The sequence below is a fragment of the Nothoprocta perdicaria genome, unplaced genomic scaffold (genome assembly GCF_003342845.1).
Source record: "Nothoprocta perdicaria isolate Ctin4 unplaced genomic scaffold, notPer1 scaffold_6, whole genome shotgun sequence".
NCBI lineage: Eukaryota > Metazoa > Chordata > Aves > Tinamiformes > Tinamidae > Nothoprocta > Nothoprocta perdicaria.
The window spans coordinates 8465710-8481079 of NW_020455865.1; the positions used below are offsets into that span (position 1 = coordinate 8465710).

General features: G+C 55.7%; 2 protein-coding genes across 2 annotated transcripts; one reads left to right on the forward strand and one right to left on the reverse strand.

The window, feature by feature from the left end:
• Nucleotides 1-26: 26 nt before the first annotated feature.
• On the forward strand, nt 27-1812 carry TMEM141 (transmembrane protein 141; the record flags this gene model as incomplete). Its single annotated transcript, XM_026049623.1, has 3 exons — nt 27-111; nt 449-580; nt 1582-1812. Coding segments are annotated over 3 exons (297 nt in total), but the record flags the coding sequence as incomplete, so codon positions are not given.
• Nucleotides 1813-3786: 1974 nt separating this feature from the next.
• On the reverse strand, nt 3787-15326 carry ENTPD2 (ectonucleoside triphosphate diphosphohydrolase 2). The gene is made up of 9 exons (XM_026049402.1): nt 15216-15326; nt 8998-9115; nt 8293-8443; nt 7576-7735; nt 7247-7474; nt 6609-6875; nt 6287-6406; nt 5339-5473; nt 3787-4722 (listed from the first exon to the last, which is right to left on the reverse strand). The coding sequence occupies exons 1-9, from the start codon at nt 15324-15326 to the stop codon at nt 4522-4524; spliced, it is 1491 nt and encodes a 496-aa protein (XP_025905187.1). The 3' UTR covers nt 3787-4521.
• Between the last annotated feature and the right edge of the window lie 44 nt (nt 15327-15370).

Here is a 15370-nt window from a genome sequence, read left to right on the forward strand (position 1 = left end):
CCCGGCGCTCACGGCCGCGCTCCGCAGGCGCCGGCGCCGCCTTCGCGCTGCAGAAGCTGCTGCCCGGGCGGCGGCCCGGGGCCCTGCGCTGGAGCATGCTGCTCTCGGCCGGTGCGTGGCCGCGCGGCGGCATCTCCCTTCACCCGCAGGGTTTATTTCCCCGTCCCCGAGGTGTTTATTTCCCCTTCCCCCGGGAGGTTATTTCCCTTTCACTTGGGGTGATTATTTCCCCTTCCCCCGGRGTTTATTTCCCCTTCCCCCGGGGTTTATTTCCCYTTCAGCAGTGGGTTATTTCCCCGTCCTGTTGTGGTCTCCCGCGCCCCGGGCTCGGCGCCGCTCGGGGCGGGTGCAGGGGCTCCGGTGCTGGCGGCCGCCGTCTCTCCCCRCGGCCCTGCGCAGCAGGGAGCTCTGCTGTGGGAAGGCGGGCGCCTCTCCTCCTCCTCCCCAGGTGTGGGATCCCTCGCCAGCTACATCGTCACCAGAGCTGAGACGCAGAAATGCACCGACTTCTGGGTTTTCCTGGAGACTGGCAAGTCCCTGCGGGAGCGTGCCCCGGACGATGGCGTGCCTCAGCCCCCAGGTCCCTGTCACATCTCTCCCTGCTGCTTTCCCTGTGCTGCTTCTGCCTGTTTCTTCCCTGCTGTAACTCCCCACTACTGYGGCTCTTAACCAACTGCCAGGTCCTGGTCTTTGCTAAAATCACAGAATGACAGATTGGTTGAGATCATCTAGTCCAACCTCCCTGCTCAAGCAGGGRCACCCAGAGCACGGGGCACAGGGTGGCATCCAGGCGGGTTTTGAAGACCTCCAGGGAAGGAGACTCCACAACCTCCCTGGGCAGCCTGTGCCAGGGCTCTGCCACCCTCACAGTCAAGAAGTTCTTCCTCGTATGGAGATGGAACTGCCTGTGTTTCAACTTACACCCATTTCCTCTTGTGTTGTCACTGGCCACCACTGAGAAGAGCTTGGCCCCTTCCTCCCTACATTCCTCCTTCATGTACCTGTACATATTAATCAGATCCCCTCTCAGCCTTCTCGTCTCCAGAGAAAATCGCTGTGTGAAGCCTATGYTGGCACCCTGCAATCCAGGGACAARCTGTTYTGCAAGCAGAGAGGTCCTCTGGGGAAGCTACAGTGTTAGGGCAGCCAGAGCATCCCCAGCCCTGCTGCTCTCAGGTCTCTCAGTGCCCTGGGCCCGTTGCCTGCTCTGCAGGTGTCTGAGCAGGGCAGTATGCGAGATACATGCTCACATCTGCTTTCTGGCCTGGCCCTGTGTGCGCGAGTTCATACGAACCAGCACGAAGGAAGGAGGAAGCGAAGGGCAGGACATGGAGTGACCTGCCCACTTTAATGYTCGAGGCAGGTTAGGCTGGTCACTGTGGAGAGCAGAGCTGGTGGGGATGCTCGGACAGCTGTTTCTATGCTTGTCTGAACCCTGTGTGCTTTGRGCTCTCCTGGCTGGGTTAACATGAAATGCTTTAAATGCTTCACCAGAGAACCCTGAAGTTCTCTRTCCATCCCTGCCAGTGCAAGAGGGTAGTTTGGGGGTGCAAGGAACGTACTCTTTCTTGTCTTTTGCAGAAAACCTGCCCGTCCCAGAGGACAGAGCGACTGTGGCAGCACCGCTGAGGAGGAACAAGTACGGGGATGTTGTGGAGTAGCGAGCGGAGCAGGCAGCACCATGTCTGTGCCTTGTGGCAGCTCTCCTCACCCCTTCCCGTCAGCACAGCTGCCTTGGGACATGCGGGGATTGTACTCCTGCTCACGGGAGTTAGGGTGCAGTGGGTGTCGTAGGGAGCAGGTTGCCACACATGGTGCTCACATGGGGGTGGCCTTTATGTGTCCATCATGTGTGGCGAACACAATAAAAGTCCAGAGCTGAATGTTCACACTGTGGATAAAGTGAAGGCTTGCGATGAGAAAGTACGTGCTGGGATGTGGCTGGGAAATGCTGTTTTGAGGCAGCCACTGCAATAAACTTGGAGCGGAAAGATCCRGTCCCTCTAGAGCTGTCAGACCAGAGGTTTAATCGAGAGCACCAGCGTTGGAAGTGCCTCTGGACACGGGTGGGTTTGGGCAATTCTGCGAGGGGGCAGAGCTGTTGCCATGTGCTTTCTGTTCACTGAGTGCACTCCCTCAGAGTCTTCTCTGCCCATAACAGCAAGGCCCTCTCTTATCCGCCCAAATGGAGACATCCTGAGCGCTTCCTCACTTTCAGTACACGTCACCCAGGCAGAATCTCAGACTCTCGATCCTGGTCTGAATGTCAAACATCCAGAGATGTGGGAAGATGAATATTCTTCTACTCAATTTATTCCTATTAACAAATCCCAAGCCACAGCTAAAGCCAACTGGCTGCTCTTGGTGGATATCCAGCTCTGATCCAACTGCAGCTGCATTTCTTAATGAAATCCAGCCTGCAGTTTGAAGGGAAAGAAGTACTTTCTCAGAACAGAAAGCAGCTGTTCAGCTTCAAAGGGAGACCAAAAATGCTGCCTTTTGTTTTGGTGTTGGCTTGTCAGAACCAGGGGCACTGCCTGATAGTAGCCACATGAGGGAGCTCCCATGTTGGGGCAAGGAGAGGCCTGGAAAGGAAGATGGTTTAAGGGGGTTAAACTGCATCATTTAAGTGGAATCACATATCCCCCTATACAGAGAGGTGATGGAGCAACCTTGGAATGGCTGGAAGCAAAGAAAAGGGTGAGCTAATGAAGGCACAACAGGATAGGAGCTTAGTTAGAGCCAAGGATAGAGCACAGTGAGGGAGCAAATGTTAGGAGTGGAGTTTGTGCTGTCTGTAAGAGCAGGGAAGGAAGCCAGAAACCATAAAGGTCATTAAAACTGTTCTGGAGCACGTGGAAGAAAGCGGTGGGGGTGGAAGGCCCTGTTTCCAGGCGGGACTGACAAGCTAGGACTGGCCCCACACGATTTTCCTGTCACTCAATGAATCCCATGTTTGTTCTGTGAACTGCCAGGCTCGTGACTGTGCTAACAAGTTGCTGAAGCCCTTTGGGTTGTTCTGCTCCATTTAGGTTTCCCTGCAGACCAGTAGTTTCTTAAGTGTTTTTCTTTGTGTGAGACATTGTAGTCATGAATGAAAAAGTGAGTGCAAGGGACAGGCTGTAACCTGGGTGCTGCTGGCTCACGTGTTWGGGGTGACTGCACCTCTGCTGCATGGAAAACATGAACTTGTCARCCATGCTTGGCTGAAATACTTCATATTCCATATTCCATATATACTTCACTTCCATATAGAAGTAGACCGGGGTTTTAAACCGCCCTTTTTCCATCTTGGGCATTTCTCAAAGCTTGTAGAGCGTATATAACCTTGAGAGCGTCTCAGCACTGGGCTTGAGTTGAGCATCAGGGTTAGAAGGAGCATCTAGGCTGGAGTGGGTTTAAGAAGAATTCAAGATTTTCCCCTGCTGCTCTAGTGGCAGGTGACAAAACAAGAGATTGAGACCRTCAGGCCAAGTTCAAAGAGTAGCAGTGTCAGAGCAGACCTCACAAGCTAAGAGATAGCAAGGCTGGGTCTGCCTTTTGCTTTGAGACAGTCACAAAACCTTAGAGACGGTTACAAAGATTTATTTCTGATTAATAAAAAACAAAAACAAAAAAAAAACCCAACCCTTTGCACATTTGGTATCCCTGCTTTTACTCATTTGGAAATGAAGGCACATCGTCCCAGCTAGCTTGCTGGGCTGGTGATACAAGGCTTAAATGCTAAAGTAACCCAAAGCCCTGCATGTTGCTGTCGCTGGGATAGGTGGGCCACGAACCAGGGTACCTGAAGACCCTTTCTCCTGCAGGGAGCAACTTTTTGTGCTCTGCCCTGTGATAGAATGGCTGTGACAAACGGGAGACCGATTTAGGGAACACTGGAATCAGGAAGACTGTCTGGTTGCTGCACAGGGAAGCTGGGAAGCTGCTGGCTCTCGATTTATGACCTGAAGCCTCTGTGCAGAGGCACGTGAAGTCCAGGCCCACWGTGTGGCCCTCAGCGTTGTCACTGGGCTTTGTGTATCAACCAGGAAAAGAGTCCATTTGATGCTCACGCACAGGACTTGATGGGTGCCCAGGGATGGGTTAGTGATGTCAGCTATGAGCAGTAACATATGTAGTGTTCCCTACCCACCCACATGAGAATAAGATGTGTCTGCTGTTGTGTGGATTCTGTTAGCCCAGTCCAGCCCACATCTGGTGCCAGAGAGATGTCCATATCTGATTTTCAAAGTCTCAAGCCTGCTCTGGGATCTATCCCTGAGTAGTACTGGGAAAACCTTAAGATGTTCTCCTCCCACAGCTCTGCAGAGTCAGCAGTCCTGTCCTGTCCTCTCCTTTCTGCAACTTGAAAGCAAGGGGAGGACAAAAAGGGACAGCTTTCCTTCTGTAACAGATGATATCAGGTGTCATTGGAGGATATCTTCATGCACAGATTGCATCCCAAATATTCAACCTGTGGAGACACAGCAAGAGGGATGGTGCTCTGTCCTGCAAGCAGCGCCTGTCCTGTCTCTGAGGCTAGATAGCGCTGGATTTGCTGCGCCGGAGCAGGCAGACAGCGGTCACCAAGGCCGTCAGGGTGGTGAACACGAAGAGCAGGATGAGGATGACCCAGTTGTTGTACAATAAGCTTTTGTGGGAAGCTGGCTCCTCTGCYGGGATCATGTTGGTGAGGTTCAGCATGTAGCCCAGAGCCCAGCCGATGGAGGTTTCTCCTGCCTGCACAAACAGCACAGCACGGTCACTGCCCTGGCCAGCCAACATCCACACGCCTCAGGGGCCCTCGGGGACCAGATCAGTGCCAGCCCAACCGAGGGGAGTTCGGGGAGTCACCTGCACCCTGCAGCTTTGCTTGCCCTGCGGCCCCAGGGATGAGGCAATGACCATCCCTTGGTAGTGTCTACACCTTGAGCTGGGCCCATTTGATCAATGCAGTGTCTTTTCTGTTCGTATTAGTCCTGACCTTGTTCATGCACATGCGAATACCTGGCAAAGGTGGGATCCTCCGCCCAAGTAACTTCCTAACAAGCCCAAGCAAAGTATATCTTGAGGGAATGSTGTACCTTCAAATTCCTTGTATCATGACCACCCATCCTGCAGTCTAATTCATTGCAGAGAGAAAGAAATGGGACACAAAAACAAAGTCCCATCCTGCCAAGGTCTTCCCTCAACCATTGCTTGGCCTTTCTTGATATGGGAGCTTCTTTCCCATGATTTTATTTTATTTTATTTTATTTTATTTTATTTTATTTTATTTTATTTTATTTTATTTTATTTTATTTGCTTGGTTCCAAATGGGTACTGTAGGATGGGGCTGTTCCCCTGTTCTACTTACCTTCTTCTGAAAGGCAATGTTTGGGAAGGAGTGGTTGTTGAAGTTGTAGCCTTTGGTGGTAAGCAAATAAACAAACATGCTGATAGCGCAGTAATCTGGCAGCCTCTTCTCCATTTGGGGGGCTTTCTGGAGCAGCTGGGTAGGATACATGGAGGTTGAGAGAGAAGGGGTCGAACCAGCAGAATCACAGAATGGTTGAGGTTGGAAGGGACCTCAGATCAAATCAAATTATCAAATCCAACCCCCCTGCTCAAGCAGGATCACCTAAAGCACATAGTCCAAGACTGGGTCCAGAAAGCTTTTGAATGTCTCCAAGGATGGAGACCCCACCATCTCTCTGGGCACCCTGTCCCAGTGCTCTGTTATCCTCCCAGGAAGAAAGGTCTTCATGTTCAGCTGGAACTTCCTGTGTTTGCATTTGTGGCTATTGCCTCTCATCCTATTGCTGGGCACCATTGAAAAGAGCCTGTCCCCATCCTCTTTACACCTTCCCTTCACCTATTGGTACCCACAGRTAAAACATTCCTAGAGTCTTCCCCGTGCTCAGCAGGTACAACTCAGCCTTTCTTCCTTGGTGTGCTCTAGTCCCTTAATCATCTTAGCAGCTTTTCAGTGGCCTTGCTCTGGCAGACCCACATCTCTGGGTACTGGGCAGCCCAGGCCTGGACACAGTGCTGCAGATGTGGCCTCGCTGGGGTGAGCACAGCAGGAAGTAGAGGGCCCTGTTTCTGCTGCCTGAAGCTCTGGGAGATGGCAGCCTGCTGGGCAAGGCAGCAGGCTGTCCGCACCTGAGCCTCTCCTGGTCTCCTGTGGGAGCTGCCACCCATCCGCTCCCAGCCTCAAGGCAGGGAAGATGCCAGGATGCCCAGCCCCCCCTGCACACTCAGAAAAGGGCCCTCAGATCCAGCAAACCAGCCTTTTCCTCCCCATCATGCCCAGGGATCCCACCTCACTCCAAGTGCTRGCACAGATGGCCTCTGCAGCATCCTTCAGGTCACTGGGTAAGTGCACAAGTCTTCCCATCACTGTCTGGATAAAGTCCACTGTGTAGAAGAAGGCAGAGAAGGCCTGATGGAAGAAAAGAAACATCTGTAGGAGAGGGCAAGGAAAATCGACCAGGCATCACCATGCATCTGCTCGAACCTCTGTGGGCACAAGTGACAGTCCTTGCAGAGCCAGGGACCCTGACTTGGCCACCATGTGATGTCAGGTGGGCCAAAAGACTCTGCCTGCTGCAGCAGCCAAGTCACTGTGCTGGGCAGGGACTTACGATGAAGTTTCCTGAAACGTCAGGCTGGAAAATGCCATCAAAGGAGCAGCGGGAGTAGGGGCAAGCAGTGAAGTTGAAGAGCTTGTTGACGTACAGAACGCAGAGGTTCCCGTTGCTCGTGCCCACCATGGTGATGGAAGTGCTGAGGGGAATGCTGGGCTTCTCCTTCTCCGTGCAGGGGGTGTCATAGATGCTGCTCAGTGACAGGTTTTTCTGGTAGCCAGTGGGCCAGCAGGGATTGGAGACGGTTGCTTGGTAGTTCCCAGCCTGCCAGGGAAGCAATGCGGAGGTTGTATCAGCCCTGTTACGATCCAGGTTCTCCCCGTGCTTGGGGCAAAACCAAAAGGTTTGCTAGGAAACAAATGTGCAGCTGGTCCAGCAGGACTGTCCTGGAAAGAACAGGGTTAGGAGAAAAGTGCAGAGAAAAGATGAGGCCTGGAAATGCCAGAATCTCTGCCATTCATCCTCTCTCCACCCCAGCCTCTGAAGTTGAACATAGGAGGCAATCACAGATCCAAAATAAGCTGTTTGAGAGGAGATGGGGGGTGCCTGGCCCCCCACCCACTGTAAAGGCCGGGTGGGCATGCACTCAGCAGGGCAATGAGAGCTAGTTTCCTGGGGCAAGCACATCCCAGTACCTGCAGGATCTTCGAGAGCAGCCTCCTGAGGACCTGGTCTCTTCCGTAGCAGAGGAAGCTGTGGGTGTACACTTTGTACACCTGGCCATACAGCTTCAGCATAACCTCATTTTGGGGGTTTTCAATGGTTTCCTTCGTTTCAAAGGTGATCTGTGTGGAAGCACCTCCGAGGTCCATGGCCCCCAAGGTCGTCTTCTTGGGCTGGATCCATTCCCCAAGCCAGCCACGCTGAGCAAGGAGAACAGAAGCAAAGGCATGGATGCAGTTAGCTCTGGGATGGCCTCACCATCACAGTCAGCCTCAGTTAGCCACCAGGTTCTCCTGCTCACCTTGATGAAGTTCTCCAGGAGGTAGTTTGCTGTGACCCAGCCGAACACCCCTTCTTCTTCCCCAGACAGTATCTTTGCCCCACGGAAATCRAAGGGGTATGACTTCAACTTGTCTGTCACAGCGCTGAGGACGGCATCTGAGGCCTGGCGGTTTATGATGCTGCGGGCCACACAAAACCACTTAACTCTCTGCAAGAAGGCAGAGTTACACAGCTGTCCCAGGCCTCCCAGAGCTCATCCTAATAGCGTTCTCCTGACCCCAACATGGGACCTAGAGAATGCCCTGACTTCAGGCAGGTAGATGCCTCCTCCCCCGGGTGTTCATAGGAAATGTCCCTTCCAAAGGGCACACCCAAGAATGAGTGAGTTGTCCCGGTGCTAGCTCTGCTGGTCCTTCATAGCCTGCTTTTCAGCCATGGGTGCAGAGGCATGGGCTGACTTGTCCTGCTGAACGTCTCAGACAGCTGGGCTTTCCCTGGAGAGCTCCCGAGCAACCAGGCTCAATGCATCTCTGCAAAGGCAACAGACCCCCTGCTTCAGGGCAGTGGGAAGGCAGAGAAGAGCTTCGGTAAAGGGACATGRGACAGTTTTCCTTCTCCCTCTCCCCCTCCCTATAATGAGTGACAGCAGCACAGGGTGGTGCCACAGAACCCATGCCAGGACCTCCCAGGCAGTATTTGGGGCTGTGGAGTTGGTACCACCGGAGCAAACACTCACTTGAGCAGGCGCATGCCAGCTGTGGCACCCAGGTAGAGGGGGGTGCTCACGTGCTTCTCGGCGGGCACATCTTTCAGGGCCTGGTTCAGGCAGTGGACTAAGCTTTGCCCGGCACCCAGGGGGTTAGTGTTGTAGCTGGAGATGCCTGGACCTGCAGGGAAGGAAACAGCATTGCTCCTCTGCAGCCATACACACAGCAGGAAGATGTCTAGGGAGCTGCATTGCCCTCAGGCACCCTTGGGTGCTCGTGGCAGTTCAGCATCCTCTCAGGTAGATTGAAAGGCAGGTACCAAGCACTCCTTGCTTGGGTTTCTGTGACTGTTCACAAGGGCAAGGAAACATCTTGACGACCAAAGTTTAGCTACATCTCCTCAGCTCATGCCATATGCTCCATCAGAGGATAGCCCAGGAGAGCTTAATTGAACAGATGGTTGAAATCCATCCCTTGTTCTTTGCTGGGATAGCTAGTGAGCCAAATGGGTTATCAAGGGTTTGGGTTTGATGCCTACCAGACATAAGACAAACTGCAGGCATGAATCGTTGCAAGCCTGGGAGGAGGAAAAGGGATTGGCGTTGGGAGCAAAGCAGGACTCTCTTTTAACACCTCACAGGGCTTGGTAAAAATGCATTCTTAGCAGGCAAAACATTCACTGAAGATCCCATGCCAGGCCATGCTAGCCCCTAAAAGGCCAGGATGATCCTTACCTTCTACATCGCACATGCTGTGCTCACTGACCACGCCAGTGTCATTCTCCTTGTCTGCAGGCCACTTGTAGACGAACATRGCTGTATGGGAGGAACCAGCATCCAGCACAATGCCGTACTGTAGGCAAAGAGGGAGATGATCAGGCCTGGGGGAATGGAGAGCCCCTCTAACAGCCTCAAACCAGTCATTTCAAGGGACTTTGAAAGATCTGCTGGTTCCTGTCCAAGAAATGCCCTTGGTGCAAGTTGGAGGAGGAACATCTTGCTTCGCTCAAGCCCAGGGCTGGCAAGATCTTGGACGAAATCTACCCTCTTGGCACCCATATCAACCTTGCTCTCACCTTGCCTGTGACATGGCTGGGAGTGGGCTGCTCTCCTTGGCCATGACCACCAGATATCTTGGGTCAGTGCTCGGCACAGCACAGGGACTCTCWCTTATTGGGCCTGGGGACCCTCTCACCTCCTTGCCCATGGAGGAAAGAGGAGCTTTTCTGCCCATTGCTTGCTCTGGTGTCCCTCCTCCCAGCATCCCTCCATGCCAGCCGGTCCCTCTGGGCAAGCGAATGAAGGAGTCACCTGGGAGAGGCCCATCAGGGATGCAGCTCTCCAAAGACGGGCAACCAGCCGCCTCATCACTCTCTGCCCATGTAAGGCTTGCAGTTCTCCTGCTATAAATAACCTCGCTCCCTCCTGCCAAACAAGGTTTCCAGAGCTCCCAGAGGAGCTGCCTCCACTCTGTCCTCAGACGCCTGGCCCTAAGGTGGGAGGCAGCCCCCGCCTGCCTCCCTCTGCTCTGCCTTTTGGGTGGCCCTTCCCGCCAGGCCTCCCCACCYTGGTCCTCTCCGTGTCCCAAACGGAGCTGCTTGTCCCCTGGACAGCAGGAATCAAAATGAGGCATATTTCAACTCATCCCCAGTGGAGCAYCTGTCTGGGATGAAGCCTCTTAAAACTGGTGCAAAAAATGGCCTTTTCTCCACGCGATAAAACCCTGCCAAAAGTTCCCTTGGGCCAGAGGCAAGGCGCKCTGCTCCCCGCAAGACTGCCCCACGCAGCACCAAAGAGCACTCAGAGCCCCCCCGGCACCCATAGGTGCCCACACCACTCCATGTCTGTGCTGCCAATGCAAGAAATTCCTGGACTTCTCTACAGGGAATCCCAGCCCTCTGGGCAATCAGGGCACATCCCCTTTCACCCTAACGAGGATGATTGGTAATCATCCTGGCTCTTCCCAGGTAATCCTAGTAATCATCCTGCAAGTTCTGCAGCCACCTGAGGCCTGTCTGGGGCATCTCTGGTAGGCACATAGGATGCTCAAGCCAAACGCTGGGCCCCATGCCATGGAAAACTCCATCCAGATGGAAAATCCCACGCACAATGTAATTAGCAGGTGATAAAAGAGCCCTGGCATCCCTAGGAGCTGCCTGTCCGCAGCTGAGGCCTGCTGGTGGTTCAGGGATGCGCCCAGGCATTTTGGGAAGCAGCCAGGACAGGCAGGACCGCAACGAGCACCTCCACAAGGCTGCCCAGGGCTCCAGCACCCCCTGCCATGGCTCAACCCCAGCCCCTCTATCCAGCCTGGCACCAGGCAGTGCTCCGACGTGACTGCCTCCATGGGGTGGGCYGGATGTGGCCTCCTGGCACGTCCCAGTCCTCCTTGCTGTAGATGGATGGGTGGCCRTTCTCTGCACGGGTGCTCGTCGCCCCGGCACCGTGGCACAGGCCGTCTCAAGACAGGATTCAAATCCAGGCACCGTCTGGCCTGAGGACGGCCTGGTGGGAACTGGCCGCTGCCAGCTGGAGAACCCCAACCCAGCCCCAGCGCGGGCCAGGCCCAGAGCAGGCCTAGCAGGGCTCTGAGCAAGCTGACACTCAGCTGAGACCTGCGTGTCTCGAGTGCTGCAGGGCGACAGAGCTGTCCTGGAGGGCACAGCGCCGCTGCCACGGGCAAACAAGGGTRCAGAGCTGGGAGGCCAGGCTGTGCCGCTATAGTGACCTTGTGGTGGTACAATGGGAGAAACCTGTTAAAATTGTAGGCCCAGAGCTGGCGGAGGCAGGAGCTCATCTAAGGGGCACAAGGGCTGGAAACGGGGATAATGAATGGGGGAAAGGAGCTAAAAAGTGCCAAAGCAGGAGGCAGCAAGGATAAGCACTTGCAGAATGGGCAGCCACCAGTGCTACATATCAGGGATGTGAACAGGAATGGTCCCGTGGGAGCAGAGACACTGGGCTGGGGACACGGGATCGACCTCACGGCAGGGACAGCTGTGGCCAGCACAGGCACGGAGGGGAGGCCGCACCTCGGAGGGGCGAGGCAAGTCCCATGTGTCCCCAATGGCGAGGGAAACGTCCCCAAGAGAGGGCTCCCCTCAGGATGTCTGCTCCACGGCTGATGTTGCTGCGCTCTCCTTGCAGCCACGGAGAGAGCAGACGTGCCCGGGGCCTGCAAGGACAAATGGGGGTGAGCGTGGGCCCGCGTGCTCACRTGCCAGGGCTCGGTGACAGCCCCACTGCCTGCTGAGCCCCACGGGGAGCAGAGCACCCGTGGCTTTAACCTGGGGCAAGGTGACGGGGCAGGAGAAGTGACTCCTGCGCCGAGCCATGCGGGAGATCTGCAGGAACACAGGGGACAGGGGCTGGCTGCACCGGGAGCGGCTCCCACCTGCCTTCACCGTGCTCAGCCTGCCGCTACGCTGGCAGATTTTCACTGCCGCTGTCTGCTCGGCTGCCCCAAGGCTCATGTCCTCTTGCAGAACCAAGAACTTGCATCTTGGGGCACTGCTGCCCCTGGCTAGAGCCTGGAGAGCGGTTCTCCTACCAGGAAGCTCCTGCACCTCCCAGACTGGCTGTTTGCAGAACAAGCCGCTTTCAAGATGACAAATATCCCTGCAAATGCAAATGATCTGGATCTTGTCCCCGGGGGTTTGTAAGAGACCAGACTTCATCTCTGCGAGTCCCTGAGCACTAGTTGGCAACAGATGGCACGCAGGGACCTGCCAACCCACAACAGGGGCTCAGGCCAGGCCCAAGTGCTGCAGGAAGCGGACAGCAGGATGAGAAGAGGTAATGGACATGCAGGAACATGAACCTGCCGCAGAGTGAGATTGGCCCTGGACACGGTGCTGCTGGGTGAGGGAGTGCCCGGCGCAGAGCCAAGGTGCAATGACAGCAGCCCCATGACCTTCATGCTCCTGCCTGGCCATCCCCACGTGCTGGGAATGCTCCACGTGCACCCCCACACACCCCAGGCCAGGGTGGCGAGCACCTAACAACGGCAATGCACCCCAGAGCACAGCGCGTCTGGCGAGTCCCCTGCAACAGTCTCGTGCACACAAGAAGCTTTCAGGGGAAGAAAGGCTGCTCTGAAGCACTTCTTCTTGGTGATTTACAGCACAAGATCCACGCTGAGCTGTTCCCAAGGAGGTTTCCCYTGCCAACAAAAATACTGGAAGCAGGAACTGGAAGATACGGGGTAACATCTTGGCAGCTTCCCATGCAGGCTCCTGGCTCCCATCGCTCCCCGCATCGGCTGGGTCCCACTCGGCTGTTGGAGCCCCGGGCTTGAGGAGGGCCTCACATGCACGTGTACTGGCCCCCACGTTGTCCTGAAATGCTGGCATTTCACAGAGCACAATTTTTCTAACAGTGGGACYCCACCACCTGTCCCTGGTGATTGCACAGGGCCAGCTGGAGCAGGAGAGCACCCTGTTCCCACACAGCAGCTCCCAGCTCAGCAGAACGAAACGTGGGGACACAGGATCCCCCTGCTCCCATGAGCGTCACTCAGGGCTGTGCTGCACAACAGGTCACCTGGCCACTAGCAACCCGTGTCCCAGTGGGCTCTGCCCTGCTCAGCAGCACAATCCTTGCCCTGCGCCATGGTTTGCATCAGCGCAAAGCACTTCCATATGGCCCAATGTCCTYCCTGCGGAGGAGGATGAGGAGGGCAGCGACATCCCTAAAAACGCTGAGGGCGAGGGCTTGGGGCAGCAGCTGGGGCTCCTGCCAGTGCATGCATGGCTCTAAGCAGAAATCAAGCGCACCCCACAGCCCACTAGTCCTGTGGGCTTCCCTGGTGCAGCCGCTCTTGGCATGCCCATCGAGATGCCCGTGGGGCTCCGCTGCCCTCTCCCCACTGGCCAAGGGCCCAGCCTGGTGGTGCCCGGCTGGGCACCTCGTCCTAGGGGCTGTGTCTGGAGCTGCCCACGATGCCGCCTGGCTCACCTCAGCACTCTGGTGGGTGCAAGGGCTGCTCCCAGCCCTTCATGTGCCCCAGCACCTCGAGGCTGCTCTCCCCATCCCTGCCCAGCATCCGCCTGGCCACCCGGCCTCTCCRCAGGAGCCAGGGCAGGACTGAAGGCTGCTGTGGCCCAGCTCCAGACGCCATCCCTAAATCCCACAGGATGCCACTGCCCCTGTGTTACTGAGCTTGCTGACACCCCTGCCAGAGGTGCTGTCAGATCTGGTCATCGCTGCAGGCTGAGCAGCTCCACGTGGGCTCCCCAAGGGACTCAGCATGGCGGGAGAAGACCAGACAAGAAAGGGAGTGGGAGGAAATAACGAGCTCCAACGTGGTGCCGAGCCTGGGGCCTTCCCTCCCCTGGGAATGGGTGAGGAGCAAGGTCTGGGCCAAAYCAGCTCCTGGGCTGGCCAGGATTTCAAACAAGTACAGAACAAGATCTTCATCTTGTTCAGCTAAACAGCATCAGCACCCTTTTGGTTGAGTCAGAAGAAGACAAAAGACAAACCTTAGCATCTCTCCAAGCTCTGTGCCAAGCCCAACACCCTTGTGCCCGCTCACTGCTAACCCCACAGGAAAAGGCACCGYGGAGATAACCGTCCTGAATGCCGATGGGCAGAAAGCGTCCCTGCCTTCGTCCCGCCGGGCTCCTGTGTTCCTACCCCGTCCCACAGTGGTGCAAAACCTCGGGCACCTGGTTGGGGCTGCTCGTGCGGGCGGCAGCTGAACCAAGGCAGAGCCTCCCAGACCCCAGTACCGTGAAATCCTCCCGTGGCATCTCCCCCAGAGACCAGAAAAAACCCATGCTATACCTCCTGGTGAATATAATTCATTTAAAAGCAAAGCTCCAGGTAATACTTAATGGTAGGAAGAGATKAAGCTTCCCAAATTGATGAAGTGTGGCAAATACAGGTAGATTTTGCCAAGATGCATTCAAATTCCCCTATRCACAAAGAGACACTAGGCTTGACGCAAGCTCTGTCCGTAGTCCAGTGCGCCACCACATGCAGCCGTGGGCAGCAAATGAAGGAATTAAGTACTAGTGATAATGACAACCAGAAAGTGAATCCAGACTGTGGCCAAGCCAGATCATTTTCTCAAGTTTAGACTTTATTGCATCTCACAAACTCTGGGAGAAGGCAATGCATCTGGCTCAAAAAGTTCCCAAGCTAATTGGGTTTTTCTTTTTATGAGAAAGTGGGGGTTTGGGACAAATCTTTCGCCAAGTCAAGGGCCCATTCCCCTTGGAATAGTTTAGTTGTTTGCCAAAAATATGACCTTTCTAAAAACAAAGACCTGAGCTGCAAAAGAGTCCATTTGGGGACTTTGCAGAAGAAATTATTTGGAACTTTTTCTTTTCCCTCTTTGTTTGTTTGTTTGTTTGTTTGAAGTGCTTTGCTTTTCCTCCAACACTAACTAAAGCAATGCAGCATGAGCCTGAAAACACTTAGTAATGCTGGGACAGACAGAGGGTGTCCCCAAGCTGCAGAAAAAGCCACCAGGGCTGCTGCTGGCAGAGCTGCCCTCAGCCAGGRAGACTGCATCCCAAGGAGACACTGCAGTTTTCCTTTCTGAAGGCTGCTTTGCAAAATAAGGCACTGACCTTAAGCGAGCGAGGCAAGGCGGCAGGATGGAGCTCTGCCTCGCTTTCTGGCCAAGGACGCTGGGCAACGTCCTCCTGCGGCATCCCCGGCACGGGCTGGTCCCCGAGGACATCATCCCGCTTCTGCCTTCGCTCTGGGGTCCCCAGCTCGGGGAGCCCCTTCCTGGCACTGGTGGCCCCCAAATCCCAGTAGCTGGGGGGTCCTAGGCATCCCGCTGTCCTCTGGGGGTTCCCYAGATCCCAGTAGCTCCCCAGGCTCTGGGGGACGGCAGGTCTGTGTTGCCGCTCGCCGACGCCCCGGTGTCCCCACGCCCACGGGGTACCCCCAGTCGCCCCTTCCCTCCGCGGTGCCCCGGAGCCGCCGCGGGCGCTGCTCACCTTGAATGCGGGCGGGCCGCGCGCGTCGCCGGAGCCCAGGCAGAGCAGGAGGACGCCCAGGAGGCAGCCGAGCGCCAGGAGCAGCAGCAGGGCCGCGAGCCGGCGGGCCATGGCGGGCGGCAGGTGAGCGGCGGCGGCGGCGCCCGGGCGCGCGG